Source organism: Mchenga conophoros, linkage group LG19 (assembly GCF_057382185.1).
Source record: "Mchenga conophoros isolate Kocher_MC1m ecotype Shallow Benthic linkage group LG19, M_conophoros_male_GT1.1, whole genome shotgun sequence".
Taxonomy (NCBI): Eukaryota; Metazoa; Chordata; class Actinopteri; order Cichliformes; family Cichlidae; genus Mchenga; species Mchenga conophoros.
In genome coordinates, this window is record NC_140544.1 from 15,172,511 (window position 1) to 15,200,025 (window position 27,515).

Below are 27,515 nucleotides of genomic sequence, written 5' to 3' on the forward strand. Positions count from 1 at the left end.
ATAACAGCTAAGTTTAATCAACCAGTGTTTTATTTCATTGTTATAGTCATAAAACAATTAGTGTGTCTTATTTTGAAAGTGGGGACCGGATGCTGGGGTTCACCCAGCGTTAGCTTGCTCCTCCGGTGGTGTTTTGGTCCAGTTGGCGCTGCTCCTCACTCGCCAAGATGACAGCGAGGAAGTCTGGTTCACGACTGGAGATAGAGATAGAGCGATGCCGCTCGGAGGCCCAGTGGGACAAGATTCCAGAGTTGGTGCGACAGCTCTCGGCTAAGCTGATATCAAACGGTAGGAAGTGTGCCGGGTTTCTCCGCTGTTCGTTCATCCAGTGTATGGGGCCTCCTCCCTGGCCTCAGTCCTCGCTACTTCCTGGCAGAGGCAGCCGATGCTGGGAGTTGTCGCCTCTGCTTAGAGCCAGTTACCTCGTAAAGACTTAAGAAAGAGATGTGACAGGTCTTTGTTAAACTTTAGGAAGGTTTGAGTTTAAAGATGTGAACAGTTTTCGCTGCTGTGATTGAGTTCCTGTGTTCTGACAGCTCAGTTTCCTGTCACGCAGAACTTCATTCAGAAATGTATCCATTTAACGTTGGATGTGTTTGACTGGTGTGGAGGATCAATAACGTTTTATGAATTGTACTTCAAGAAACATCGCTAGAGTAAAACGACAGATTTATCTCACATTTTTTATTTATCTATTTATATTTTTAAGCTCACTGTCCCCTTGCCACCAGTTAAACCGATTTGGGGCGCTATCGGGGTACTTACTCGATACTTTAATAAATTAATATGACCTCTGCCAATTTTTATTTGTGCCGAATTTTCCAGAAGGTTATAGTTCTAAGTTGTACCCCTTAACATTTATTTAATGACGGCCATGCGTTTGCTGAAACCACTATATATTTAAATGTGGTAGTTTTTCAAATTCTCTCTGGTTGGCTAAGATAGCTACAATACGTGCTAGCTGTCAAACCGCTTTCTCAGGGTATCAGTAAACGACAGTGTGATATTTTAGTTTAAAAGATAAAACCAGTTAAGCAAGGCTGATGTGTTACTCACGACAGACTTTTTTTTTTTTATTCTTATTTTTATTTTTTTGGTTATTATAAAAGTTACATGCAAGAAGGACTTTCTCACTTTTCTTAATGACATTTGAATGAAATGAAAATAAGATGAGAGATGTAAACTACTTTAACAGAACTATAGTCAAACTCATTTATATGCCAACCTTTGTCATGCAATTTAAATGTGCTTAGCTTTTATGTTTAAACATCATTATTGTTACACAAGGAAACGTTGGTTTATTTTTTTTTAAACTTGTATCATTGCATCTGTAAAGGATATGAAACTGGAAATGAGAGAGATTTATTGTGAGATTTGAAAGAAGCAGACAATAAAGCAGGAACTCTGTAAAAACACCTTAACTAAAAAAAATTAAAACTGTTGTTTCAATTAAAAACAACTAAAATATAGTAGTGAAGAGTAAGTATAACTGTAAAAACAAATACAACTGTAAACAGAATCCCAGTAAACCTGTATCTTCTGCCTGATGGGAGAAGACTGAATAGGTGATTTGCAGATTAGGCAAGGTCAGTGGTGGTATAGTGTGAAGCTGTGGAAAATAGACTGCATCCAATGATCTTGAGAGCTATATGTACTGCTTTTTCAAGCTGTTGTTTGTCCTGATTGGTTGTGCTTAGCTGTCTTGGTGGGCTTTACTAACAATGACAGTGGTGTTCATGTCCCTTGATAACTATTGATGTATAGTGCTGCCCAGGAAGCGGAAGGACGAGACCCTCTCCAACAACATGGCCAGTGGTGGAAAAGGAGAGATGTTGAACTATTTCCCTTTTAGAGTCAACAGTAAGCTCTTTAGTTTGAGATGTGTCGAAGGTCCAACTGTTGTCTTTTCACCACCTCATCAGCTGCTGTTCCTCACTCCAGTATGCAGATTCCCTTCCTGTCACAGATAAGACTTACTGCAGTGATATCATCAGTGAAGTTAAAAGAAGCGGAGGCATTTTCCTGTAATTATTTTGGCCACTTAGTAAACAAAATAAAACAAGCTTTGTTAAATTCAATTTCACGTATATGAAAAGCCATAATTGGCCTTTGTTTAAGCTACAACCCCTTTAGTGAGCACCAGATTGTTTTTGTATAACAGAGCATAAAAGTCTGTTCATGATGACCTGAAGCCTCAGGATGTTTCGTAAGTACCTAGTAAATTCAAGACCTAAATTCAAGTCCACTGTAGACTAGATGTGGATTTGGGGAATCACCACTGATAGTATACAAAAGAAGGAAGTAGCAACTATCACTTTAAACACAGGTTTGGTCTCCACATTTTTATCCAGCACCTTTTTTGTTTGTTTTGGAGTCATTAGTGAAGATATTCAGATCAGAGCCCGGAGTGCATAATTCTGTCTGGTATGTGTGCAAACAAAGCAGTGTTTCTCCGTGTGCAGATTTGCCATTCTCACTGTAACCCTGAGTAGTTTCTGAATAACCATTAAGCCTCAGTTCATGCATCATAATTTACACTCGGGGTGTTTTGAGCCCCTGTTACGTCCATATTTTCTTCTGTGTTACTTCTTTGCATACTTTTATGGCATTAATTTAAGTCCATGTTGCTTGGCAGATATTTTGCGTGAGCGTACACAGGTTACAGGGTTTGCCATTGTTGGCATGTGGTTGTAGCGACAGCTTGGCTATAGGAAGCTTAGATCAAAGGATAAAGTAGATGAAGGCACTGCATGTACTGCATTGATGTTAATGCCTCATTGACAAACTCAGGTGGTTGAGAGAGAACTTTAACCAGGTGTTCACCCTGCATTAGGCCTTAAAGTCATAAGGCAAATAATGAATGAAAATGGCACACCTTTACAGGTGAGTATCCAAGGAGAACATGCAAACTGCACACCAAGCAACCAGAAATAGGCAGGTTAGGGAGAAACCTAGTGTAAGACAAATAAGGATTTTTTTGAACTGGGTCTCATGCTCATGAGCATAATAGATCAACTGTAAGCTCTCAAAATGTTGGAGACATGCTGGATGAGGACAAGAGGATTTGATGTCATGGTTGCTCTGACCTCCTGATTGTTCCAGATGACCTGGGCGAGCTGCTGTTGGGTGAATGTAAGCTGCAGACGTACCTGAAGGAGAATCCCATCAAGCAAGGTACAAGTCCCAGGGTCCAACGGCCAAAACTGCTGGAGGTCAGGAAGCATCTCACTGCTGCTCTGGACAGAGGAAACCTGAAGGTAACCACTGGGCTGAAAATCAAAACTCCGAACACATCCTTTATTATTTATTTATTTATTTATTCATTTATTCCTCTCTTCTAGCCGGATTACATCCAGGAAGCTAGCCTGTTAATGGCCAAACTGTGCTATGTGGAGGGAGAATACAAAGATGCTTTAGGTGACACACATTTCTCATATTCGATATTTTTTCCCCCTCATTTTAGTGAATAAGTAGGTCAGTTTATTAATACATAATTCGGGATTTGACAGGGCACTACAGCAAGGTGAACCTGGACGACATGCAGCTGGCTGGAGCTCCTGTGTACAGGCTGTCTATGATAGCAGAGTCTTATGCGACTAAAGGTATACACAGTCCTTGTTTGTGTCCTCCTTAACCTCACTTAAACTGTCATCAAGCTAATCAGCACTAATCTCTGCAGCACCTCTTCTCTCCACACGGTGGCAGTGCAGTGCCACAGATGTAAAAAGAAGCCGCAGACTGCACTGTTTGTCTTTGAATGTGTTTAACTGATTTCATCTGGGAAAACATTCATCAGTGACAGTAGGTGATGGTGTCAAATAGGGCAAAATGTCTCCCAGTCACACCATGTTTCTTCTTCTCTCTTTCTTCCTCAGGTTTGTGCCTAGAGAAAGTCCCAGCTGCTTCACCGTCTCTATCCAATAAGAACGCCGGGTCTCCGGCGTCCAACAGGAGCATGACCGAGCGGGAGCAGGAGATCATCACCTGCTACGAAAAGTCTGGAGACATTGCTTTGCTCTATCTGCAGGAGGCCGAGAAGGTGTGTTGTCATGCTGTGATGGCTTCACAGAGTGCAGCGTTTTCTCTGCGTGTTGTTGTTTTTCACTGTCCTTATGGGCGTGTGATGAACATCCTGCTGACTGCGTTCGAGTTTGACTGATGCGCCACCGCCCTCGACGGCCAACTGACAAACAAATCTCTTCGTCTTTATTTGCCGAGAGCACAGGCTGAGCAAACTGCAGTAAAACTGAGAAGGATGCAGCTCAAATATTCCAACCTGGATGTAGTGATACTTGTGAGAAATTCAACAAAACGTGTGCAATATTACAGGTGCTAGTTAAGGAACACTTTAACGATGTCATGATAATGTATTTAAGACATAGATGGGAAAACCTTCTGTTTATTTTAAAGCAGAAAAGCAGCTTATCAAATGCTGAAACGGGAGATATTTGATTGTTTGTTGAGACTCTAATACCAGAAACTTGCATAGCTTATCTTTTAACATCTTTCTTATTAGTGTTTTAGAGTTGAGGGGCTGTACAGCATGGAAATATACTTTTTTTTCTTTAAACAACAACACTGGGAACAGTGGGTACATTCATCAAATCACAGAGATGAAACTCTTAAGGGAATGAACTAAAGGAACATTTTTTTCCCCTCCAAAATAATCTCTTTATCTCTCCTGGTGTGCAGTCCTCTTATAATACACTCCCTGATCCTTAAAGTATTTTACTGTATTCTAGTTTATATTCAAAAGTATGCAAAGCAGCTTTCAGACTAATTTCCTCCACCTTTTGTGTATATATGTATATATAATATATAGTTATAAGAGATTTTTTGTTTTTAATTATTGTTTTCCAAAACTACCTTATCTGTCTTTTGTTGTCTGGTGGTTTGCACGTCTTTAAACATTTTAAAAACTCCGAAATAAAAAGAGAGTTACTAATCAAAAAGGAGAGAGAGCAAATGCTGCAGTACCAGGTTTGACTGTTCACTTGCTTATTTGATCGTTTTCAAAAGGAGAAAAGCACAATGTCAATAGTCTTTCAGGAGTGGTCCGGTATTTTTAACACCGTTACGTTTCCTTAAACGTGGACTCCTCTGACCCTGAAAGTTAAATGTTAAAATTTGACTGCTCCTCAAGAAGTTGTTTCAAGCTTGTTTAATTACGTCCAAAAAGACCGTAAAAGGAAGTATTTAGTAACCACATTTAGTTTTTCGATATAGCCTGATATCAGATTCTTTGTCATATATTGTGTCTTTGTGACACACAATATATTTCCGGCAGGTGTCAATTTTTGGACTGCCAATGAGCCAGTTTAGCACCTGAAGTCATTTACTAAAAACGGACATTATAAGAGAGAGACATGGAACTTGAATAATCCTGAATTGAAATTTGTGGAAGAATTCTGCAACGGGAACGATGGTTGTGGAAGTTTAATATTCACTGAGGGACAAAATCTAATCAAATAAAGCGGAGGTTGAAAAATCAAAGTAAAAATCAATAGAAGTAAACAGTTAAAAGTCATGCAGTGATTTCCACTGCAGAATCGTGTCTGTTTTTTAAATGCAGAGCCGCCTGAGATTAAAATAAGTCTTATTGATTCAGGTTAGGAGGGGTTGAGTAAACTTCTCGTTCTTTTTGTTGTTTGTTGTTGCATAGGCGTTGTCAGCAGGGATTCAGAACCGCAGTCCAAAGCCTGGCCCGACAGCTCAGGACCAGGAGCTGGGCTACTTCCTAGAGACGGGCCTTCAGAGAGCCCATGTCATCCACTTCAAGAATGGGTAAGGGGGGTGGGGAACACATGGTGGTGAACCTGAGAGATCAGACAGGAAAGTTTTTACCTCTCTGGCTCTTGCTGATGTTTTTTTTTCTTTTTTTTTAAACCTTAGCAGCCCTCTGTGGGCATTCTTCACTCATTCAGCAGTTGTAGTGTTACAGAGCTGCTGACAGGTGGAATAAAAGCAAAAAAAAAAGTGTGAACATGGTTAAGTAACGTTCACAGTTGAGCTCAGAGCAGTTCACACAGCGGTGTTGCGCTAAATGCTGCTGGTGGTTTCAGTGTTGCAGCAGCTGCTGGACGCCTCATGATAGTCTCTTTCCTACAGGGTTTCTGTTTTTTGTTATTTGTTTTTTTCTTTCTTTTTACTTATTGCTAAATGATTGTTTTTGCTGTGAAGCAAACCAAAAATATGTAGACAGTATACATACTCTGTTTTTGTAAATATTAAAGTCTGGCCTCAGGTACAAATATGACATCATGCAGCAACTTGTCATAGTTTCTAGGAATAACATGGTTTCATTTGAAGCTTCTAGCATAAAAAAAAATGCCTCACACAGCATTAAATGTCCATAAAAAATATATTGTGTGTGTATATATTGGAATGTGACTTTAAATAAGGCCTGTTACTCTTTAACTTTCCTGTCATGTGTATGGCCAAAGGTTTAAAAAATTAGGTCATCCTGTGTAGAGAGTTTCTTCTGCTTTTGGCTTTGCATGATGTAAATGTGGGATGATATGGTTTGAATGGTTAAAGATTTCCAGTACGGAAATCTCAGTCACATGACGTTGCCTGTGAGCAGAAAGCCCACCTGCTGGTGGCAGCAGTAGCAGCCAGTCAGAGGAATGTTAAAAGGTTGGTGGAGCTGAAACGGTTTAATTCAAACTTAGAGTCCCCACAATATAAAAACAGAATTATTTTAAACTGATAGTCATGCAAAGATATTCAGAGAGTCCAAGTATAAAAACATGGAGCTGGAAATTTGTGTCTGAAATTAGTGAGTTTATATTTGCACCATTTTCAAATTGTTTAAAAAAAAATAGTAAATGATGTGAAACAGTATGGTCTCCTAAACAGTTGTGTTCTGGTGCATGCATAGGCTTGCTTTTACAAAATGTAATCAGAATAAACTAAGTAAGTGGAACCTAATTCAACACCTTTATCTAACGGTTTCTGTTTGTCTCCAAGGGGAAGCCAATGAAACTGAGCTAAATCAACTTGTTTCAGACAGAAGATAAACAGAAAAATTGGGATTATTTTGAACTCTGAATCATGCAAAGCTACTCAAGTGGTCAAAGAAAACCAATACACACAAAATTAGGCGAGTATGTGCACTGGACTCAGTGTTGTTCAGCAGCCAGTAATATTTTTTTTTTTGTCTTCCCTGTTTCCTGTCTCCATCATTGCAGCAACCTGACACAAGGTGTGGGCAGGTTTCGAGAGATTCTTCGGGCTATTGAGACCAGAACCACCCAGAACCTACGAATGGTGAGGAACAGTTTATTAACACTTAAGGGAACAGCTTGGAATTTTTGGGGAACATAATTGTTTGCTTCATAGGTACTTTAAGGTACTAGAAGTAAGATTTTGTTCTTGTTTTTTTTAAACAGTTCAAACTGTTGTTGCACATTTAAGCTGACAGAAGTCAAACTGAAAACATTTTGTGCTCCAGAACTTTAGTTTTCATGGGCGTGCTATCATTTCACCTACACTGACACATGAAATGATGACTCTGAGAATGTTTGAAGTAGAGCTGGGCGATATAAGATTTTTTCATATCATGATATGTTTTTTTTTTTCATTTCAGGCGATAACGATATCTATCACGATATAAGCCAAATAACTATATTTGTAAGATTTAAATGTGCCGTTGCTCACAAGTAAAATGTGAAATAATCAGCAGCTTGTTTTTATTTAAATATTTATTTCCCATAATAAGTTCAACAGGGTAGATGTACTTAAGGAACATGAGACTTTTTCAGATAGATAAAGGCAAATATTGCAAACTACACAAAAGGCAGCCGCTAAAGCGTTTAAGTTTCAAAATAGAACAAACGAAACAGACTAAATTGTCAATTCCACTTAGAAACAAAATATTAATTCTAAAAATAAATTGTTTTACAGAAGAACAGACAAAACTGACTAACTTTTGTCAATATCAAATAAACTGAGAACTAAAAGGAAATTCTCAATCTCTCCTTGTTGTATAGCTTAGCTTTTCAAACACTTTTAACAGTTACTTTAGTCTGACAAAAGCCGAATGACGAATTAGCGCTTCCAGTCAGAGACTGAGGCTACGTCCACACGTACACGGGTATTTTTGAAAACGGAGATTTTCCGTTTTCGTTTTAAAAAAATAATCCCGTCCACACATAAAGGCAGAAATGAAGGAAAACGCTGCTATGAACATGCCAAAGCAGCAGGTGGCGCTAGATTCCTAACCGTGCAGAAATGTTGGCCAATCAGAAGTCTAGAAGCCTCGGTGGGAAAAAGTAAACAAAGCTGGGGCATAGAAGCAGAACCGAGTCGTATGTGTGGAGGGACAGTAACTGTGTGTATATGTAAGCATTTAAACACTGCAGAGAGTAGAACAGTATTGTAGAAATTCATTAGACCGAAACAATAACGTGGCGCACAGTGTGACGTCAAAATGCGCACATCTTTGACGCTGCGTTTTCTCCGTTTTTCTAGTCCACACGTAAATGCAAATACGGAGTTTTTAAAAATCTTCGTTTTCAGTGACCAAAAACGCCGTTTACGTGTGGACGAAAGGTGCAAACGCATAGAAAAATCTGCGTTTTCAAAAATACCCGGGTACGTGTGGACGTAGCGCATGCACCAGTTTATTGTATTTCCAGACTTGCTTTCGGCACAATTTACAGTGCGCGCTACTCTGTTTTTTGTCAGACTTGAAATAGCCGAAATACCTTCACACTACGGAACTTCTGTGGCTCTTCCGTTCGACAATCTCTCCGGCATTGGAACCATCATCTGTTTTCTCTTCGGTAACCTTCGGTCACGCTCGGTTGATTTTTCTAGTCGGCACACTCATTTCCTCCATTACCCGGGCGGTACGGTGGCTGGCTGCTTCCCAAACAAATACACATGTGCGGCTTGGCACTTGTGCTGTAAGTAACAAGTCACGTGACGTGACGCTGCGGCTGTGATTGGTTCGGCTCTGCGTTACTTAATTTGGATTGGCTGTTGTTTTTGTTTTGTTTTTTTTTTGTTTTTTTAGGACAAGAGCGGCGAGGTCTATCGCGATAGTTGAATTTTTCTATCGAGAAAAAGTTATATCGCGATACATATCGTTATCGTTCTATCGCCCAGCTCTAGTTTGAAGCAAAGTTAGAGTTATGCCTCAGCGAGTGGTAGACAGAAGGAGAGAGAACTTACACTGCATGGCACTGCTGTCCACAGATTTTTTGATTTGTACTTCAAAAGGAAAACTGTTTCTAAATCTGACCTCTAACAACAATAGTGAGGTTAACTAATGGTCACTGACACCAAAATTCAAATGATTTATATCTACACATCCCCAAAGTTGAAAGTCAAACACTTGCCCAACAAACAAATGACAGAGCCCAACGCAGAGGCTTCACCTGTTTTCTGTCTGTGGCAGCCGACTTTAACTTCTTCTCATCTTAGCAACAAGTAATACGTTTAAAAATTTCCCAAATTACTCCTTTAAACACGTCACTTCTTCCACAAATTGCACCACAACTGTATCGTCTGTCTGTCTCTCTGTTGGGAAGAATCCCAGGACAGGCTGTTAGATCCAATAGTTGTAAATTTTTATAAGGATGTACGTTAATGACGAAAGGGTCCAGATTAAAGCCTGTGCTGTGCTATAAGAAGTTAATATACAAGTGTTGTGTTCGTACAGACCATAGCCAGACAGCTTGCAGAGATCTTGCTCAGAGGAATGTGCGAACAGAGTTACTGGTCTCCTCTTGAAGACCCACCCGTTGTGTCGCCCCTGGACGATCCGACACGCCAAGGACACACTCATAGCAAGAGCTACAGCCTAAGCCGACGCCCACGAGTGTACTCGGGAGAGAAGTAAGAAGCAAAGCACTTGGCGTGGATACCAGATTAAATCTGCTGCCAGTGTACTTTTCCACCAATTTGTTCTCATCACTTTTCTCTCCATTTTTTCCCTCCCTTTTTTTTTCCCTCCCTCTCATCCTCGTCCAACTCCATCGGCCTCCCGCTGCGTTCCTCTCCTCGCAGTCTGTTTTGCCCTCAGGAGAACACAGAAGAAGCATTGCTGCTGCTGCTCATCAGTGAATCCATGGTGAGGCACAAACTCTCTGCAGAGTAAACCATGCCAGAACACTGAGCTGGTTTTTCCGTATTCACACCTATGCATACGTGGGCTTTTGTGTGTTTCAGGCCAACCGTGATGCCGTCCTAAGCAGAATTCCTGAACACAACAACGATCGGATCATCAGTCTGCAGTCGGCCTCGGTGGTGTATGACCTGCTGACCATAGCTTTGGGCAGGAGAGGGCAGTATGAGATGTTGTCAGAGGTGAATGACCCCTCTGTAGACCGCAGTCACAGTGACTGTGGGGATAGTATTTTCACTGCTTTTGTTCCTCAACAAACGTTGGTGCCTAGAGACATCCCAATAAAACAGAAAAATGTACTATCTTTCAGTGTTTGGAGAGAGCCATGAAGTTCGCCTTTGAGGAGTTCCACTTGTGGTATCAGCTCGCCTTGTCGCTGATGGCAGCAGGCAAATCAGCTCGTGCCGTTAAGGTTCTCAAGGAGTGTATCCGCCTGAAGCCCGATGACCCCACCATCCCGCTGCTGGCCGTAAAGCTGTGCATCGGACCTCTCCACTGGGTGCGAACCGTACAGCTGAGCTGCCCTGTGAGGGCGGTTTGTTAGTTCTTAATATAACTGCCTCCAACATGTTCACCAGTGTCTAACTTTCTCTCTCTGTTCCTATAAATTTCCCTCTGTCATTATTCAGCTGGATGAAGGAGAGTGCTTTGCAAAGATGGTGATTGACATGGGAGAGAAAGCAGCTGAATTCAGAGCCAAAGGCTACTTGGCTATAGGTTTGGTTTACAGCCTCAAAGCCACTGATGGTAAGTCTGTTCAGGAGAAGTTCCATCTCCTGAGTCATTTTCTTGGTGCGAACGTGTGAGCAAGATTTTTATTTTTTTCTGGGTGAAAAGAAATCAGGAAAAGCTACAAGTTTGCAAACTCATTGGCTGATTTGGACCAGAGTTTTTTTTCCAGCCTAGCCCAGGTCAGGAGGGCTTTCTCTTTTTTGTGATTTTGTTTTTTCCATCTTTCAAATGGTTGTGCATCATCAATTTGTCCCTGCTGCCTACTATGCCCCATTTCACACTGTTTAAAAATTTAAATTGTAGGGTCATTTTAGGGTCAGGAATTCAGTTCATGTGCAAAAGGCCATGAAAAGACTTCTAAGAAATCCATCACAGCACTTCATGTGGAGCTGTATATGAAACTGGGCGCTCATTGCAATGATCATATCTGTGTAATCTTCCTTTGTAACACTTAAACAGACCAGTATTTACAAAATGGTCCTAATGGTTTAGACAGTATGACCTGAAATGAGCAACTGAGGCCATAAACCAAGGTTTACGAGGTCCTGACAGTTTTCGATGAGGTTTCTATGGGCTCATAATTCTTTTTGCCCCCTGGTGGCCATTAAAATGAATGCAGGTTTAAGGTCTTCACTTTTCAGACCCAGATGCTGCTTCCATCTTTTTTATACATTTATTTATGCATATTACTTTGATCTTTAGTGGACCAGACCAGTGAATATCGTCTTTCTGTCAGTGTAAAGAAGTTTAACTGCACATTTAATCCCTGCGATATCTCTATAGAAGAAAAAGAAGTGCAGTTTAAGCACCACACCTCACTGCTCTATTTAAATGAAAGGAGTGTGTCGGCACGACTCTTTGGGCTTAAATTGTAAGAAATGTGTAAAAATACAGAAAAGGGTCTGGTAGCTCAGAGCCCAGACTGTCCTGTAATTAGAAAGCGGAAGGCTTTTGTTAATTGCCAGAAAATGCCATATTTTATTTATTTTCCTGTGGACACGTTGTCATTTAGTTGTTTGTCTATTGCTTCACAAGTTTTGTGTTGTACAAATAGCTGTGTAGGAGGTCTTTAGCACTATCACAGGCTTTAAAATTTATAAAAACACCGTTAAAAGTCCAAAATTTTTACCCTACTTCACAGTCCAGTGGTCCTTATGTTTGACACCCCTGTTGTATACTGTGCACGGTTGCAAATTTATCACACCTTTGCTCACTCTGAGTAAATTCAAAGTAAGGGAAGTGTGAGTCATAGTTCTTTAAGTCTATGTTGAAGCCATGAGTTCTCTCCTCATTTAAAATCATTCACCTTGAGTTTTCAGCCACTTTTCAAGTGGTTTTGCTTTTGGGTATGTGTGCTGTCAGGGGACTCTTTTTGTTTGTGATGAGTATGATGGCAGATCTCTATAGAGCGCTTGCTTACATGAGGCGATGCATCATCTGTTTCTGTTTCTGGCCCGGATGTTTTTGCAGTATGAAAAGAAGTGTGCAAAAAGCTGCAGTGATTCATAATCAGTGTTACTGTAAAACCCATCGGTGTGTTTGTGTCTCTGCATGTCTTTAGCGTCATTGCGGAGCACACAGGAGGAATACCAGAGGAAAGCTTTGGGAGCCTTCCAGAGGTTCGGACTGAGCTATGATGCTCTGTTTTCTTTTTTACACTTTAAACTTACCACCCTGCCAAACCATTACATTATGCTTTTGACTCATTTGAACCTTCGTGCTTGTGCTATGACTAATCTGTGCGCAGTGTTTGGCTTTGACATTATTTATTCCCATAAATATGGTCAGCATTTGCTTCCCTTTTCCATCCGTCTTGCTGCAGCGCTGACCTTATTTTTCCACTGGGATCTTTAAAGTTTTATCTAACCTTATTTAATTTTTTATTTGCTGCCTCTTGAACACAACATCTCCTTTCTCTTCTCATCTGTAGAGCTCAGAGTCTGTCTCCAACTGACCATTTGGCAGCCTTCTACTTGGCGCTGCAGCTTGCCGTGTCCAGACAGGTAATGCAATGTACAGTCGTAGCAAGAGAAAAGCAACACAAGTGTTTGTGACACTAAAGGCAGACGTCCAAAATCAAAACTCCAAGGAGTTGCACATATTTAACAAAGTGCTTTTTATCCCAAATGTTGTGAAAACCTGTAGTTTGTGTACATATGTGTGTGTATGTGTGTAGATCCCCGAGGCGCTAGGCTATGTTCGACAGGCACTGCAGCTTCAAGGAGATGACGTCCACTCCCTTCACCTGCTGGCCCTGCTTCTCTCTGCCCAGAAACACTACCACGATGCTCTCAATATCATAGAGATGGCTCTCTCCGAGTACCCTGAAAACTTCAAGTGAGCTCACAGACCTCACACTGAGGTTTTTTTTTGTTTTGTTTTTTAATTTAGCTGGATCAGGCTGATTGTGAGTTTGTGTGTGTCTGTGTAGTCTGTTGTATACCAAGGTGAAGCTGGAGGCTATGTGTAGAGGACCCGAAGAAGCTCTGCTCACCTGTAAACACATGCTGCAGATCTGGAAGAGCTTTTACAACCTTACCAACCCAAGGTATGCACACACTCCCCCTCGATAAAAACACTACTATTTCTACTACTGATAGAAAGTGGTAGAAATATGGTAACAGTGATGATAGAATTTACAAAATGCAGACAGGCAAAACTAGTATACCATCAACACCAAGGTGCAAGATTGATGACAAACCAGACACCAGATGGTTAAAACCATCATGTAATAGAAGGTGGTCACAGATTTTTGTGAACGTCATCTCGTCAGGCAGGTGGTTTCAAATCCAACGGGCCTCAAACTAGCAGCAGATGTAAGTCTTAACTTTGGAAGTCGAGGATCTAAAGATCGATGAAATGTTCAAGTCATACATAAATATTACAAAACACGGAGCCTGTGGCTAGAAGGCAGGATTGGTGTCATGTGTTCTAGCAAAACCAGTAAATGTCCCCAAAAAACCCCTCTGCTGTATGTCAGCCCCTCCCAAACTTAAGAAAAACACTGCACATGGGAGTAAAGTCACAGCGGGAGGTACTCGCTTTCTGTGAGTCGTCCTTTTAATATTCAGTGTGTTCCAATTTTGATTTTTGATGATGATTATCCAGTAACGCCTCCACCAAAGTCAAGAGAAATAAAATAGTTATTATTTGGTCAGATAAATGAACAATAACACATGGTTCAAATCACATGGCTTTGTTTTATTGTTGTTTCCTTTTTATAGTCCCTTAAATTTTGAGAATCACTGCTTCTCTTGTTTCTGGTGCCGTAACAAAACAAAGAGTTTGATCTTTTTTATTTGTTTGCTTTTATTTTAAATAATTAAGATATGGTGCCAATAAAAAAACAATAACTATACCTGATTTAAATGTTACTATCCCCTTTAAGGTAATATACTTCCAGATTATTACTTGTGATCAGCGGTTTAAAACCAAACAAAGTGCATCAGATGTTGAGCACCATGATGTCATCCCCCAGGGTAAAACTGGGCGTCTAATCTAATGTCTTGAGGAGTTGGAGGGAGAGCATTTGTAACCGAGGCAGGTGGCTGTGATTTCTCATTTCTCCTACTCTTGAGATTGAGCTCCCTGCGGCTTTGACCTCTATTCCAAAATAATATTAAGGTTGACGGGTCGCTGCTGTGAAGATCTGAAGATGCAGCCCTCGTCCTAAATAAGCACCTTCGTGTGGTCATAATGGGACCGGTGTGGAGCTCTGAGATAGGTGCAGAGGTGTGCAAGGAGACTACCTTGAAGGATCTGGCCACCAAATGTAACATTTTTAAGACTTTTAAAAAGAATTTAAGACTCTAACTTTGTGAAGACTGGATTACACTGAACTACCAACTGAGCACTTTCATGGAGAAGCATTTAATTCATTCTAATGGTCTTGGCATTTAAAAATGCTATAATTCCAGGCATGTTTGGTGATGTGTACTAAATAGCTTCTGTGGACAAATATTAGTTAATAACATAAACGGTCAATAAAGTTTACTGTTTATGTTAACCTGATGTTAGGTTTGTTTTTAATTTTAATCAAAACCTCACTATGTGAAAACATAAGCTGGTATTAGTTTATATTTATGATCCTGCAACTCTTGCCCTAATTAAATGTCCATTTAGTAAATTTTTTTAAAAAAAATGTTTTACACGCTTGTTTTTGCAAATTTTCTGAATGGATTATCACATAATTATGAAATATAAGACCTTCCCCGACTCTCTCTGTTGATTCTGACAGTCTGTGGAGTGACTTCTTTGTGAAGAACTTGGGAATTTTCTGCAAATATCCAAAGGATGTGGCATTTACGCCCGCTCCCGAGTGCCGCTCCCAGTGCCAACAGTGAGGAAGTTAACATTAGCTTATGAATGGTGTCCACTAATCACTAATGTCAACAAACAGGCACAACAGGAACACAAAAGAAAAAGGAAACACTGATGTGGCTTTACATATGGCATTTAATCCATAGTTTTCCAGACTACAGATCACTTTAAGCCATCTTTTTTTCTGGCTAATGTTAGCCAATGCTAGTAATATGCCTAATTTCTTTGTTTTTTTTGTCTGTGTGCATTTGTCCCATTTAAATGTTTCAATCATCAAACAGAATTTAATACAAGATAAACATAACCAGAGTAAATACAAAATGCACTTTTTAAATTATTTCATTTATTAAGTGGGGAAAAACCAACCCAAACCTGCCTGTTCCTGTGTGAAAAACTCTTCGCCCTCTAAATCTAATAACTGGTTGTGCCATCCTTGGCAGCAAGAGCTGCAATCAAGCATTTGAATAACTGGCAATGAGTCGTTGTCTCTTCATTAATAACACAGTTCCCTTGAAGCTTGATCTAACTAAGAAAACAAAAGGTAACCAAGGCACTAAAATGCTTTATCTCCTTGTTTTGGAGGTCATGTTTGCTCAGCAGCTCAATCCCTGTGTGTGTGTGTGTGTGTGTGTGTGTGTGTGTGTGTGTGTGTGTGTGTGTGTGTGTGTGTGTGTGCGTGTGTGTGTGTGTGCGCGTGTGTGTGTGTGTGCGCGTGTGTGTGTGTGTGCGCGTGCGTGCGTGCGGATGTGCTTTTTCCCTTTGTTTACATCCACGTGTGTTTCGTGGCAGTGATTCGGGGCGTGGCAGCAGTCTGTTGGATAGAGCCATAGCAGACAGGCGACAGCTCAACGCTATGACCTTGCCTGACTTCAGTGACCCTGAGACTGGTAGGTACAGACACCTGAAATCTACGTGCTCAGCGTTCATCAGTAAACATGGAGTCAAACTTGTTTAATTATTCTCTCTCCTCTAATGGTCATCCTGATGTCTTTTTTACAGATAGCAGAGGGAAAAGTCTATAAAAGAATCTGATTTCTTTTAACTTAATGTATAAACTTTAAAAAATGGGAGCATTTTAAAAAATGTTGTTTGAGAAAAGGTCTTTTTGTTTCTATCCTTTCTTTAATCCTTCATTAATTTCACTCATTTCTGTTTTATTTCCTCCTTTTTAAGTCTCAGGTTCTTCCTCTTCGCTCTCTGGTTTCGAACCAGTCTCCCCTACCTCCCCCTCCACCATGTCCACCGTCTCCTCCCCGCTGTCTTCCCCTTCTTCCCCTGTCTTCATCTTCCAGCCTCCCCGTACTCCTCTGCCTCCACTCCGAAAACCATCTTTCCGCTCTCCTCTTCCTTCCCTTCCCCCTGCCCTTCCTCCTCCTCCTCCACCTCCACGCACAAAGACCAGGACTCACTCCTTCTGCAACCACGCCATAGTCCGCCAGCTATCCTCCAACTGTAATCCTCCTCCACGTCCGTTCTGCCTGTAGCACGGTGTGGAGACTGACCACAAACAGATGTCATCACTAGTTACTTTTGCCTGTTTCTGTGATTTTTGAGCTACATATGTTATGACTGCTGTTAGTTATAACATCATAAAAATTTATGTCCAGAAACACGAATAGAATTAAAGATCCAAACTATATTATGAAGCACTTCAGCCTCCTGAGAGACCAGTTGGATCTCTGTCATGCTCATGAAGTCATGAAATTTCCTGTACTGCAGAGTACTGTCAGGCCAAGCTGTATTACTTTAATAATGCTGAGAAATTCACTGATATTTAAAACTATTTAACTATTTAAAAAATATTTTAAAATGACAGGGGCAGCACCATTTCCTGACACATTTAAATCCTCCTGGATGTGGTTTTAAGGCAAAAGAAAAATCTTAAAAGTTAAAAAATGCTTCTGTATTTTTTGGAGAAGATATTAATTACCTGCTTTGCAATTATTTTCTTACTTAAAGGCATCACTTGTTAGTTCCTGGCTTAATATAATGTGCCCATAAACCACCAGCTATCTTTGAACTCTTCGATATCTAAGAAAGCTCCTCTTATGAGCAGCCACATCCTTCTTGTGCTTTCACCCGCACTGATGCTTGAGCGGATCGTGAATTAGAGAGATTTGTTTAAGCCTGGACAAAGAGACTAAAGAGACTAACCATTTTGGAGTTTTGGCAGAGACAAACTCCACAGAGCTGCTGTAAATCCTGGCATGTTTGCAGAAACTTTGATGTGGATTGAGTTGAGTTTTGATGCATTTGCTTTGCTTATTTTGTGACTTAAACATGCGCGCACACACACACACACACTCATTTTATTTAGCTAAAATTTATTGATCAGATGGGGGGGAGGCAGTTTATGTTATAAAGGATTTTTTTTCCACAGATCGCAGCTGCACTTTCTCTGCACCTCTGTTTTTGTTTTTAATAATTTTCAGTGTTTCCATCTCAGCCAGCATTAATTTGTCGTGCTTCCCAGTTTCGATGTTGTCTGTCCTTGTTGCCATCTCTCTTACTAATGATAATAATAATGGTAATGGTTGTCTTTTAGATTATTTTTTCCCCGCAGGCCACAGAACGGTGACAGCTAGTCGATCATCATGGTTACTGAAAATATGATACATTTACTTTCTTTAGGAGATTTTTGAATGATTAGTTCATTAAAAAGCTAATTCAAATATGCAGGCGCACCACATCATGAGGTGTAAAATATAATGTTCCTCACCAATTTTTGAAACAAAAAACCTGTCATGACTTGAAATATGGGCCTTCTCGACATTTTGGTATTTAAAAAACTTTATGGCACTAACTACTTAATAGGCCAGTGGGTGTGCATTTATGGAGGACTGACTCTGCCAAACGTTTAAAAAAAAAAAAAAAAAAAAAACAGAAAAAAAGAATGAATGACTCAGTAAAATGAAGTAATTTGCCAATAAGCAAACAAACTAGAACATAAATAGTGTTTTATAGCACATAAAAATGAGCTTTTACCTACAGTTATTTTAAGTATTCCTTTTAGTGCATTTATTCCTACAAATAATCGTTATTTACTGATTATTTTTTCTTGACCTAAATATTTCAGTATTTCCACACATACTGATTTTTTTTATTTTTTTATTTTCTATACATATTGTTTTTTTTCCATCTATGCAAAGAAACAGCAGCGCTCTTATTTTGAAAGTTCAGTTACTGCTAATTCCATGAGAATTCTTTTTACTTTTTTTTTTTTTAATGTAGTTATTCACAGTTTGGCCTGTTTCGGTCCTCCATATTCACATGTTATTCACATCAAATTTCTGTCATTAGAAAGGGTGCATGAGTGGAAGCGGCTCGCCTGCTGTCATGTGGTCTAAAAGTGACTGTGTGAAGAATGAAAACCCCGCGGGGTGCTGCAGTCTACCCTCTGTGGATTCTTTTGTTTTTTTTCCTCATCGTGCTTTGGATATTTCTTCTGTCTCTTCCTCTCTTTCAATCATTAACAGTCGTCTTTCTGTTTCTTTCCATCCCTTCGTTTTATTCAAGGCGGCCTTCAGGACGCTAACACACTTGGTTTTTCCTCCATGTTTTCTGTTTGTAAGTAGCCATCTAACCTCCATCTTTTCTTTTCTTTTTTTCCCCCCCTCATCCATTCTTCCGTCATTGCTCCCCCTTTGTCCCAAGAGGTCCAGATATGTGCCATATTCATATGACGAGAGTATGTGCAAATATCTTCTGCTTTAAGGTGACATCTGCAAACAGTTTTATTTTGTTTTTTAAATCATGCTGGTGGCTGATCCAAATGCCCACAGTGAGTTAGAAGGAAGAGCTCAGGCATCTTTTGCATGTTGTCACATTAAAGCAGCATGAAGGTGTTCAGGAAACAACTTGTTTGGATTGTTTTAGAGCACAATCCAGATGAGGGTCTTATTTTCCAGCACACAGATGTTATTTCTGATGCGTTTATCCTTTTCGGTAACGTGAAAGAGAACAAAAACTCACCAGGAAGCAGTTTCCTTCTCACGAATGTGATGGTAGTTGTGACAGTAACTGTTACAACAAGCTCGAGGCAAATTGCTGACAGATGCTCAAGTGTTGTAATCAATTTACTTCCCACAGCGGTTTGTGGGAAGTTGCACAAATGAGGAAGTGGTGCAGTTTCTCATGAAAGGCATTATCAGCTCTGTACAGCTGATATCCTTCTCTGTATTCTGACACTTAGGCTAACGATCGCATCTTTCACATGATGTCAAAGTACCGCTTGTGTCAAATATGGGTCTTTGCAAATTTTTGCGTTATTTCAGTGAGTGCCTTCTGCCTGACGCCCTCAAAATCAACTTTGTACCATAACTTACAAGCTAAGTTTAACCTTCATACCATGGAATTTGGCACTATTTTGGTGTTTGTTTATTTTTTGATAACTGAAAAGCACATTTAAGTCCAGAAGGAAACACGGGTTGAAGGTGAGCCTGTTATCAAACTGAGGATAAAAAGAAGACCTCGTTTTGAGCAGCCACATATCCCACATGGTAATCTGACCCTTGCAAATTTAGCCAAGTTTGTTTTTTGGGGGTTTTAAAAAAAAATTTTTTTTATATGGATCGAACAAGCTGTATCGAAATATTGACTTACACCGATCAGCCTGCCCCAGCCTACTACTCTACAAACCCTGATGACAAAACCTCAGTGACCAAGTAGGGCGTGGACTCTGCAGTGTTTTTTACCAGAGGAGTCATTAAAATACTTATTTAAAGAGGTGGCAGCAACACACCACTGGAAAACATTCAAACACACCCTGACATCTTCGTAGAATCACAACAAGCATAACGTGCAACAATAAACACTCCACGAATGATGTAAAGTCCAACACAAACAAAGAGCAGCACACACAAACAGTAAGACCTGCGGGTAGAAACAAAAAAGAAAACGGCAGCTGGAGGAGGATCGGAGGAAAGGAGGTGCACGGGAGCATAGTAAGCAACAGATAGATGATGGGGAGGTCACAGGGTGACAGATCTGAAGAATCTAGAGGCAGGGAACACTTTGGGCTTCATGTAATCTGTAGATCTATAATTCAGTGTAATTCTGGCGTATTTAATACATTCATTCGTGCAGACCTCCCTCTCACTGGCCACCTCCTCCAGCTCCTCTAGGGATGGAGGTGTTCACTGGCCTTCCCTGGGCCTTATACATTTAAATCATCTTTATACACATCCAAATGTGGATTTGGGTAAAAATCCATATTTGCCATTTTGCAGTACAGAAACAGGCTTGCAGACAGACGATGTACAGAGAAAAGTGAAACAAAGTAAGACTAAAATAAATCAAATAAAGCTTCAAATTACCGAAACAAATTCCACCTGCAGGCTGAAGGTGTTTATTCGCCATCATCGGCTTAATTTAGGGAGCGCTACACGCCATCCTGCCCGTGTTGTGCTGCGTTCGGCTGGGCTGCTGCATGGTGGCGTCTAATAAATTACTCCACAGCAAACAGGATTCTCAGCTGAATCGAGACATCCTTTTGCCACGTAGTCCCCTCTTAGAAATCGTTAACATTCAAATCTTCTCCTTTTTTAAAATATTTTTTATTATTCCTTCAGTCAGTGAAGGGGACGGATCAGATTAAAGCAAGCTGTGTTCATTTTAAATTTAGAAAAAGACTCTAAGAGGCACGTTTTATTCATTTTTAATCCCTTTAGGTTCCAATGCATATGACAGTTTAGCGAAACAAAACAAGACAAAGATCAAATTTTGTGATGTGTAAGGGGGTCGTTCTGTGTAGCGTTGTGATACGTTTGGCTTTTGTGGACCTGCTTTTCCTCCCATGCTGACCCCTGTAATAGTCCGCGGATACGCAGACCATCACAGCGACGCTTCTTTTAGTTACTAATGAGCAGAGTGATGCAGTTTTATGCATGATGGTGACACTAATTCGTTGTAACTCAGGGCCCTAACACTGTGTGCCGCCGAGTGCTGAATGGCGTGGACTTATTTTAAGGCTTGAAAAACTGTGTGCCAGTGTGGACTCCAACTGTTTACTGCAACCAAACACTGCAGAACCACAGTAATCAGTGGCCTCTGCTGTTGTTTTGTTCAGTTAAAATCACCCTGCATTGTGGCACATGGCTGCCTAACACTGCTGTTGTAGTGGTTAGTCACAAAATTTGGAAGATGGTGTATTCGTCTGTGATGGTTTGATTTCCACCCTCCAGGTTCGGTGCACGCTACCTCAATAGCAGCCAGTCGTGTGGAGCAGGCTCTATCCGAAGTCGCCTCCTCTTTGCAGAGCAGTGCCCCCAAACATGGACCCCTGCACCCCTGGATGACCCTGGCTCAGATCTGGCTCCATGCAGGTATCCTCTTACTCATTCGCAGCGCATGCATGAAAGTTATTTTATGCCTTAATAATTAATCATTTTGTAACTGGCCGTCAAATACAGCAGGGCACTGTCTGCTCACCTCTTGTGGTCGATATTTGCTTCATCAGAGAATCAGATATGAGGTCAGAGTGAGTGCACCGGCATCAGCCTCCAGGACTTTATTGAAGAGCAGTTTGATTAGATATCTACTGGATATATTAGATTTCCCCTCACTTGAGCTCAGATTCTGATTTCAGCGACCAAGACAGACTGCGGTGTCCACACAAACAGACACACACACTCGGGCTGAGGTAGTTTGTCCGCCTGTTTATCTGTCCAGCTGCTTCCTGTCAGGGTTGGCCATGTCCAGCCCGGTGATATGGCTAATGTAATCAGCCAGTTCAGGCTCATTTCCTCCGTCTCTACTCGTATCATTCTGTCTTCATCACACCAGCGCAGTGAAAGCCTCAGCTGGGCATGAAGTGAAGAAGTCTTTTTTTTTCTGCTCATGCAGCTTGAAGGGAAAAATGTTTTTATCCTTTCTTATTTTCTGCATCATGTTAAGAGTATCGCCGTGTCCGTGCAGCAAAAGCAGTCCAAAAGTCACATTTAATTAGTCGTTCAAACAAACAAACGCACATATGTGCAGGACATATATGATGACGGCAGGCCAGTGGCGAGATATAGATTACACGTCAGGCATCAGCTCTGAGCCCCTTTTTGTTTGCAGTGGTGATGGACAGGCTAACAGATGAGGTCAGGCAGGAGTCTCTGTGGACGATGATGGACTTTGAGAGTAGGGAGCAGGTGGAGGAAAGTCTGGGGAGGTGGAGGTATGCTCTGGAGTGAGGAGGAATGGAAGTCAGTAGAAGAAAAACTGAATATATGTGTGAGAATGAGAGAGAGAGAGCAACGGGTGTAATAGTGAAGCTGCAAGGAGTGTAGGTAGAGAAGGTAGATGAGTTTGGAGACAAAGTTAGGCTGAGATCGTTTTTTGGACATGTGTGGAGGAGGAGTAGCGGATATACTGGACAAAGGGTATTGAATATGGAGCTACCAGGCAAGAGGAAAAGAGGAAGACCACAGAGGATCAGTATGTCAGTAGAAGATGCTGGGATAGGGTGAGATGCAGGCAGACTGTAGCCAGCCCCATAGGGAGCAGAAAAAAGAAGAAGATGATGAAGAATGTCACATTACATCCACAAAAGATCAACAGATACGAGAGATCATATATCATCAATATGTGTAAACTTGCACCGAATGGGCTTCGGGTGCTTTGAGGAAAAACATGGAACAAAAATGATCACAGTTGGAGGAATTTGTTTTTTAGCCCTGGAGGTTCACAGTGTTTCTATCAGTTTGAAATTCTGCGTGTGTCTCTGTTGAACAGCTGAGGTGTACATCGGCATGTCAAAACCTGCTGAGGCCACGGCTTGCACGCAGGAAGCCGCCAACCTCTTCCCCACGTCCCACAACGTCCTCTACATGAGGGGGCAGATAGCCGAGCTGAGGGGCAACATGGACGAAGCCAAGCGCTGGTACGAGGAGGCCCTGTCCATCAACCCGACTCATGTCAAGACCATGCAGAGACTGGTAAGACACTCTGTCCTCCACCTGCCTGCCTGCAGTGCCCTCACACCCTGACGAGTTTTGTGTGTTTTTATGTAATTACCTACAGTCTGCCGGGACGGTTAAACCTCACCTGAGGAGAGCAAGTTTGTTTTTTGTTTTCAGTCTGCTCCGTCTGCCCTTGTCACTCATTCACTCATGTTGGCAGGCCAGAAACGAACAGACCTGCTGATGGAGAGAGTAACACACAGAAATTCTCTCCAGTGACAGCACGGCAATGGCACCTGAAGGCGGATCAGTACCTCAGTAGTCAGTGTGTCCATCTGACCCGAGTGCAGATTAAAATGTTTTCATGCATTTGGAGGCTTTTGACAATTTGTGTAGTTGGTATTTTAGCTTGAAAACTGGATTTTGTCTTGGTAATTGTGGGGAAAGTTTCGAGCTTGCATGTGTCTGCAGGAAAAAGATGGTGTAGTTGAACATGCCTATAAAGAAAATTGGCTTTTTCTCCAATTTATTCAGCTTAGTTAATGTTAAGTGATAATCTAGCAATAGATGAAAAGAGTGAAAATAATAAAAGTGAAATAAAGAACTGAGCTGACTGACCCACGGTGGACCATCAGTCTGCAAAAGTTAAATCAGGTAAATCAAAGGAAGTAAAAGCCGAGACTAAAACGAAAAGCACATGAAGAGTACTAAAAAGAAAAGGAGAAGAGATTAAAAGTCCAGTTATGGAACAAAGAGAAGAAAAAGAGTAGGTTGGAAAAAAAATATGATGCAACCTTGAGTTAAGAGCAACTAAAAACAGGAGGAATTCATGTTTATTTATGAAAGTTAAAAACAACAGGAGTTCAGTCAGAGTGTTTTCCAGTCACGAATAAACAGAAATAATCCGGACAGGATTCTTGGTGTGCCTGGCATCGTTATTAGTTTAAAGGGTCTCCTTCCGGGCTACTCTGCTTATACTCACTTTTTGATAATCTGCGGAGGTCATGAGGCAGTGAAGCAACCCCAAACCAGATGATTTCATCACCTGCAATGACGCCAACTTACAAAGAGGCAACCTGTCTCCAGACTTGCACCAACTGCAGTCATGTTCACAAATAATTTGGGTCACGCTGTGGTCTCCAGCCACTGTTTTCCATTGTTCTGTTTCCATGGGGTTAAAATTCTGTTAAGACACGTGGTTGACAATAAGACGCACAAAAAATGGTGGGTGGCACCGAAAAGCACAGGTGTCAAACGTAAGGCCCGAGGGCCAGAATCGGCCCGGCGGAGCCTGCAAGAGTTTTATTTTTAGTGGACAGTCTCAGGAATAAACTACCAAAAGATGAAAGTTGGCTGTACGTGGCCACCCGTGTAAAAGCAGTTTGATATTGCTGCTGTAAAGACCAAGTGGCCACTCGAGGAACTGCACATTTTGGCACATTAGCTGTGGAGGTGGCTGTCCCTCAATAATACCCTGTTGAAGATTACTTCCATTAGTTTTTCCCATTTGCTGAATTTGATCTCCATAGCTCTCATGCAAGGAAAAAAACGGAGTAGAGAGCTCAGACCCAATGAAAATCATCATCTTATACCTGGAAGTGTGTAAAATACGGCAGGTAGTTTGCGGTAGAAGATAAATGACACGGCGCACTGTGTAAATTTGAATCTCTGGTTTAAATTCTTCATGAATAATAAATGTTAAAAGTGAGAGGAGGGTGGCTGTTACCGATATTAAATGTAACTTTAGAGCTTCTTTTTAAATAAAGCCAACTGCTGAATCATTGACACACAGCATGATAAAAAAAGGGGGATGTTCTCTTCTTCTCTTGTTTTCTCTGTTGCAGGGTCTGATCCTGCACCAGCTGCAGCGTTACAGTCTTTCGGAAAAGGTGCTGAGAGACGCCGTGCAGGTGAACAGGTGAGTTTGTTTGTGTTTAAACAAGGTAATGTTTGTACGTTTTCTCCTTTAAGGCACCTGTGGTTCAACATTTTTCTATTTCCTCACTTCTTCCTCTTTCCTTCCCACTTCCTCTTACATCCCTTTAATTTCTCCTCTTCTTTTACTTCTCCTCCCTCTTTCTATGCTGCTGTTCTCCTCTCATCCTTTTTTCTTCCTCTTCGTTTTTCTTTGCTTTCCTCTCCTCGTATTTCCCATCTTCTCGCTTCCTCACTTCTCTCCTTGCCATCCCACTTTCCACCCATATCCCTCTACTCTCATCTCTTCTTCCTCCACTTCTTTCCTTCTCATCTTCCATGTTTTTCCTCTCCACTATACTCTTTCCTCTACTCTTCCTTCCCCCCTTAAATTTGTTTCTGTTCTTCCTCTTGTGACCTCTTCATCCCTCTGTCCTCCTCAGCACGGCTCACGATGTGTGGAACAGTCTTGGCGAGGTGTTGCAGGCTCAGGGAAACACCGCCGCCGCCACTGAGTGTTTTCTCACCGCCTTGGAGCTGGAAGCCAGCAGCCCCATCCTGCCCTTCACCATCATTCCCAGAGCGCTATGAGAAAAACACAACACAGAGCATGCCTGCATGCCACTTCACAAACACACACACACGCACAGACCTGTGAAAAGCTGTACTGCCAAACCCTCACACACACATAAACTCAGAGTGTATATAGAAATGCAAAGAGTACAAATAAACAGGCTTCCCTCTGTCTACCCGTGCTTCCCACAATGCCTTTCTTGTGGCCACGTCTACGTGAGTGTGCGTGTCTCTTTCCCGCGCTGCGTGTTGTCTCCTTCGTCAGATTCCGTTCAAATCATTATTCTCAGAAGCCTGAAAGTTGTGTTTACATGTTGTTTAGTCCAAATACACACATACACTCTGAGCAGTTTTAACATAAATGGATTAGATTTCCTTTAAAAGCCAAATATGCATTTACTTGGTACTGTTCACATCGATGCAGCAGAAAACACTCTTTCAAAAGTGGATGCAAGCGCCAAAACCTGTCCGTCCCACTCCCTTCCTGTTTTTTTGTTGTTGTTTTTTTTTTTCTTATGATGATTTACGGAGTTCAGCAAGGTGAGAGAGCACCATACAATTTAGAGCCACCAGTGGACCCTGTTTTCAGTGGGTTCATGTCTTCATTGTTAATCCCTCTCCCTGCCCTGCATCTTTTCTGCTTTCTGATAATTCATCAGATAAAACTCTGTGTAGTCTCTGTGTTCTGCCCTCACCTGGTTTAGTCAGTGATAAATATTGCTGTATGTATATGCTTGTGTTTTTTTGTTTTTTTTAACACTACAAAAACTCAATCCCATTTTATATGCACGCACAAACACTATAGATCAGCAGCAGATCGAGCTGGGGGTCAAACCACTGAGTATTGCCTTCACCGTACTGTAGCCTTGCACCCGTGTTAGCATTGTTAAAATTTGAAGACAGGAACCCACTGTAGTAAATTCAGACTTCTGAGTGGTCAATGGTGTTTGACTCGACACTAAGATCATTTTCCAAAAGTATCTGTTACACTTTTTGGTGCTTGTATCCACTCAGGAAAGATGCTCGTGTAATGTTATCTGCATCTGCATGGAGGGGGATCGTTGTTACTGTATACCTGGCTCAGGATCAGCCAGGTCTTTAAGGTATCCAGCGGAGCATCGACGGACTTTCACTGAGAAATAAATCGGTGTAAATGCCAAACCTCGGGTTGCATTCGCCCTCACGGGAAATCTGATTTCCTGCAGATGATTTTAAAGTGGTTTTGTGAAGTTTTTAAGTGAAAAATCAAAGTGCCACCTGGAGCAACTCAAACGGCAGCAACGTATAATCTGCGGGAAACTGTTGGAATCTGTGCCACATCTTTCCTCCAGAAATCAGATTTTCTTGTTGAGCGCAAATGCACCCGCAGTGATTGTGTTGTCTTTGTGTCCCATCACCAGATTAATATTTTTATTTCGTTTTTGATTATAAATACAAAGAATTATTGCTGTATATTTCATTGTTCCACTAGTGTATTATTATTTTAGAGAGTAAATTATAACTATTTTCTGGAGAATGATGTTGCTTAGAGAGAGTGAGGTATGAAAGGACATCCTCCTGAGCTCAGGCAGTGAGTCCTTTGTGCTGTAAATGAATGATTATGAAGACCAAGATAATAAAAGTGGATAAAAAGAAGATGTCCGATGCTCTCTGGTTCTCGTGTGTGTGTGTGTGGGGGGTACTCCTCCTGGCAGCGACCTTGGGGTCGGCGGTGTGTGTTACTTTCTCAGGTGTGTGTCTGTCAGCAAATCGACGCGTGCTCCTTTGTGTGGTTTTTATCAGAGGATTACAGCGCTGACAGGTTTTGTCCTGGAGTGCCAGGAAGCCCCCGCTCAGTCTCTCCCGCCCGCCCAGTCCTGAGGTCTCTGCTGGACTCTCAGGTGTCACTAGAGGTTAATCTCTCATAAAGGTCATCACCAGGGTCCAGGTGTAAACGTTTGCACAATTCCTGCAGTTAC

At 41.3% G+C, this 27,515-nt stretch overlaps 1 protein-coding gene across 6 annotated transcripts; it reads left to right on the plus strand.

Annotated features, from left to right (window-relative positions):
* The first annotated feature begins 114 nt into the window (after window positions 1–114).
* Window positions 115–27,192, plus strand: ttc7b (tetratricopeptide repeat domain 7B). Of its 6 annotated transcripts, XM_085256496.1 has the most exons (24): window positions 115–288; window positions 3,103–3,257; window positions 3,342–3,417; window positions 3,510–3,602; window positions 3,876–4,039; window positions 5,663–5,784; window positions 7,191–7,269; window positions 9,668–9,843; window positions 10,015–10,078; window positions 10,177–10,314; window positions 10,443–10,631; window positions 10,762–10,879; window positions 12,426–12,483; window positions 12,795–12,867; window positions 13,041–13,201; window positions 13,296–13,412; window positions 15,102–15,203; window positions 15,974–16,071; window positions 16,358–16,636; window positions 18,701–18,751; window positions 21,367–21,507; window positions 22,904–23,106; window positions 24,915–24,988; window positions 25,428–27,192. In XM_085256496.1, the coding sequence occupies exons 1-24, from the start codon at window positions 168–170 to the stop codon at window positions 25,573–25,575; spliced, it is 3,000 nt and encodes a 999-aa protein (XP_085112622.1). In that variant the 5' UTR covers window positions 115–167; the 3' UTR covers window positions 25,576–27,192. The 6 variants fall into 6 exon arrangements, with proteins under 6 accessions (XP_085112622.1, XP_085112624.1, XP_085112623.1 ...); XM_085256498.1 differs by lacking the exon at window positions 16,358–16,636; XM_085256497.1 differs by lacking the exon at window positions 15,102–15,203.
* The last annotated feature ends 323 nt before the right edge of the window (window positions 27,193–27,515 follow it).